The sequence below is a fragment of the Marmota marmota genome, unplaced genomic scaffold (genome assembly GCF_001458135.2).
Source record: "Marmota marmota marmota unplaced genomic scaffold, marMar, whole genome shotgun sequence".
NCBI classification, from domain to species: domain Eukaryota; kingdom Metazoa; phylum Chordata; class Mammalia; order Rodentia; family Sciuridae; genus Marmota; species Marmota marmota.
Window position 1 is genome coordinate 3,974,432 of NW_026000130.1, and position 3,855 is coordinate 3,978,286.

Here is a 3,855-nt window from a genome sequence, read left to right on the forward strand (position 1 = left end):
AGGGGTGGGGACATGCAGAGTCTCTTGGAGGCCCTCCTCCAGCTCACGTCATTTCTGTCACTAGTGTCACCATGGCACGTCCAGCAGCTTCTTAGGCTGTTAGCTGGTTGTCTTCATGGACCTCTATTCAGTTTGAAGGGAGATGGCAGGGGGGGCTTCAGTCATTCCTGAGAACCTGTGACTCCAGCGTCTCCACAGTGGACACTGCCATGAGGGCCGCGCTGGGCCGCGCTGGCCATGACCTGTTATTCTCGTCCCTGCTGTTTGTTAGCAGAGTGCAACTTCAGCAGACTTAAAAACGACACAACATTTTTATAACAGTAGGTTATACTTAATATAAATTTAACCTTTTTATGATTATTTTTGGTCCTGGGGATTGAACCTGGGGCACTCAACCATGGACCACATCCACCGCCTGCTTTTTTTTTTTTAATTTTCATTGTTAGACAAGGTTTGAGGCTGGCCTTGAACTCCTGATCCTCCTGCCTCAGCCTCCCGAGCTGCTGGGATCACTGGCGTGGGCCACTGCACCTGACCCTGTTGACCCTTTTTAAGGGGACAGCTCAAAATGTCTGCAGCGTCCCACCACCCATCCTCAGGGTTCTTTTCATTTGTAAAATGACAACTCTGTACCCACTGAACAGTAACTCCCATTCCTCTCCCCGCCAGGCCCTGGCACCCCCTGTGCCTTCGATTGCGGTGAACTTGACCCCTCTTCCTCGTGCGAAGGGTCTTACTAGTTCTCCTTTCCCTTCTGCTTACCTCACATGGCCTGATATCCCTCATCCAGGTTCTCGTTTAGGTCAGAATTTCCTTCTATCGTAAGGCTCAGTAATGTCCACAGCTCTAAATACACACACGCTTCAAAACAACAAGTCGTACCTAACAAATATATTCTGAGCCGGATGTGGTGGTTCACAACTGTCATCCCAACCACTCGGGAGGCTGAGGCAGGAGGGCCTCAAGTTGGAGGCCAGCCTCTGGAAATTAGTGAGGGGCTAAGGAACTTAGTGAAACCCTTTCTCACAAGAAAAAACAAATGAAACAGGCTGTGGGTGGCCCAGTGGCTAAGCACCCCTGGGTTCCATGCCTAGTACCAAAAAAAAAATGTATAAAAATACATATATATTTGTAAATTAAAATGAACGCATCTTGGGGCTGGGGATGTGGCTCAAGCGGTAGCGTGCTCGCCTGGCATGCGTGCGGCCTGGGTTAGATCCTCAGCACCACATACAAAGATGTTGTGCCCACCGATAACTAAAATAAAGTATTAAAATTCTCTCTCTCTCTTCTCTCTCTCTCTCTACCTCTTAAAAAAAAAAATGAACGCATCAACCGTTCCTTCGCACCGGCACACCCTTCCGCTTGTCTGTTCATCTGCGTTGGAGCCGGGGCTGTGCCACATCAGCTGCGGGAACACGGTGCCCGACTTGGGCGCTCAGCCAGAAGGGGGGGTGGCTGATCCCATGGCCACCCCTGGAGCCTTCTGGGGAGGAGCTATGGTCCTCGCAGCAGCTGCACCACCCGCTCCCACCCGCCGTGCGCAGGTCCCCATGTCCCCCTTGCCACACTCACTTTCTGGGTTTTTGATAGTCACCATCCAAATGTGTGTCGGGGACTCTCAGTGTGGCATTGATTTTCATTTCTCTTGTGACAAGTCAGGTCCCTCCAACAGGCTCTGATGGTGAGCGCACGGATGGGGGGGTGGGGGTGGATGAGCTGATGTATGGACGGATAGATGGGTGGGTGGATGCATGGATGGTTGGAGGATGGGGTGGAGGGACGGCTGGGACAGTTGGTGTGACATGCAGAGAGGTGGATGGCTGAGTGAATGCCTCCGTGTAGAGGGGTGGGGAGGACGAGCTGAGTAGAATGTGCTTGGATGGATGATAACAGGTGGACGGGGGGTTGAATGGTGGGTGGACGGCTCGTGGATGTCGAGGCCTGGGGAAGGCCAGCCCAGTGCCCTCCCACCTTCCGTCTCTAGCCCACCATCCAGCCTGGCCTCCCCGTTAGCCAAAGCAGTCTGCGAGGCCCCCTCCATGCACCGTGGTGGGCAGTGCCAGCTGGGTGGGGCTATGTCACTGCCATCCTCAATGCAATCCTGGCCAGCCTCCTGCCCATCATCGGGTGGCCCTGAATGACCAAGGTCCAGGGGAATGCCATCTTCTCCAGTGACACTGAGAAAATTATCCTTGTGCCAGAAGTAAGCAAATAAAAATCTTCCAGGAAGAACAGAAAGAGTCTACTCTACAGTTGGATGAAATCATGAATCCATGTTCAAGTTCAGATCCCACCTCGGCTGCTTCCTTGCTGTGTGACCCCAGGCAAGCCACTTTACCTCTCCGGACCTATTTATTCTTCTGTAAAATGAAGGGTTGTTATGACAGTTAACTCAAGATCTTCAATGTAAATAAAGTATTTTGGCACACAGAGTTCCTTTCCTCCCTTCCCAATCCCAGGGAAGTATCTGATTGGTCACCACCGCGTCCCATGCCCACAGTGCGGATGAGTGTGCCAGCAGCCTCACTTACAGAGCTAGAGTTAGAGCAGTTGCTGGTACTGGAATGGGGGAAGGCTGCTGGGCATCCCATGGCCAGCTTGCTCTTTAATGGAGGTTTTATTAAGATCATTTCATAGATATGAAAATTGTCAGAGAGAGAAAGTCATTTGCCCAATGCCACACAGCTGATCAATGGCAGAGCTGGGATTTGAATCCAAATCCGACAGACTATTGGGGAGGTAAAAGACCACCCGGGTTTGCTCCCTCTGCCCCCACCCACTCAGCTGGCATTGATAGATCACAGGAAAAAGCAGCTCGTGTTTATCTTCCAGAAGGAACAGTAAAGATGACCCATAACTTCTGCTTTGAAAAAAATGGAATAAATAGAAAAACCTAGGCAGCCACAGAGTAGTGTTCCACGGGACTGGGAGGCCAGCAGGACATTTCCAATGTCATTATGATCACTTGATGCCAATTGCCCTGCCGTGCAAACCCAAGCACGTCACAGCACAAATAGCAGCAAGCAGCTGGGTGCGGTGGTGCCCGCCTGTCATCCCAGGCAGGGGAGGCTGAGGCAGGAGGATGGATTTCAAAGCCAGCCTCAGCCACAGTGAGGCCCTAAGCAACTCAGTGAGACCCTGTCTCTCAATAAAATGCAAAATAGGGCTGGGATGGGGCTCAGTGGTCAAGGGTCCCTGAGTTCAATCCCTGGTACCCCCCCAATCCCCAAAAAAAGCCGTAAGGGGTGCCACCAAGTAGAAGCCCCTCAATCCTCAGGTCACCCACTCAAGCTTGGGGTGGGCCACCTGGTCTCTGTGCACCTCACAATGGCTCCCAAGGTCCTTAACTGTTTCTCTGTGAACTGTTTCAGCAATGCCAAAGGGAAGGAGTCCCCAGCCCTTAAGCAAAGCCATTTACAGAGACTCTGTTTTACTTGGCAACAGGCAGAGGGATCCTTCTTGATTGTTTTCTCTCCAGCAAAACAAGGTGTCCTTTTTTTTTTTTTTTTTTGGCAAGGAGGATAGCACTACAGAGCCGTGGTGCCCACAAGGGGAGAAAGGAGCGGGCGGGGGAGGGCCGAGGACTCCCGCAGCACATGCCAGCGCCCAGGGGCCACTCCAGGGACTGCGTGGTCCTGCTGTGGCTGGCCGGCTGGCACTTCCAGGTGAGTCAGCTGTGCCTCTGTCCCGGGCGGAGTTCTCCATGTTCCCAGAGGCTTGAAAGCCAAGAGGACGCCGTAGACCAGACCCACAGGCAGCTGCTGCTCAGGACCTGCGGCCTCAGCGCACTGTTGGCGCTTCTGCATGGCACAGCCCAAGGGGGCTGGGGCGCACCCGGAACCGCTCCCCTCC

At 53.0% G+C, this 3,855-nt stretch overlaps 1 protein-coding gene and 1 long non-coding RNA gene across 2 annotated transcripts in view; both read left to right on the plus strand.

Annotated features, from left to right (window-relative positions):
• The window catches only part of LOC125611115, a 14,483-nt gene extending 12,048 nt beyond the window's left edge, over window positions 1–2,435 (plus strand). The window contains exon 2 of the long non-coding RNA XR_007341243.1: window positions 2,230–2,435. This is a non-coding gene — a long non-coding RNA (uncharacterized LOC125611115). The remainder of the gene's footprint in view (window positions 1–2,229) is intronic.
• The window catches only part of Lhfpl7 (LHFPL tetraspan subfamily member 7), a 7,280-nt gene extending 4,845 nt beyond the window's left edge, over window positions 1–2,435 (plus strand). Inside the window, 3 exon segments of the mRNA XM_015500238.2 lie at window positions 501–517; window positions 1,988–2,064; window positions 2,067–2,435. Coding sequence (XP_015355724.2) covers window positions 501–517; window positions 1,988–2,064; window positions 2,067–2,218 — 246 coding nt within the window. The 3' untranslated portion in view covers window positions 2,219–2,435.
• Window positions 2,436–3,855: the final 1,420 nt, after the last annotated feature.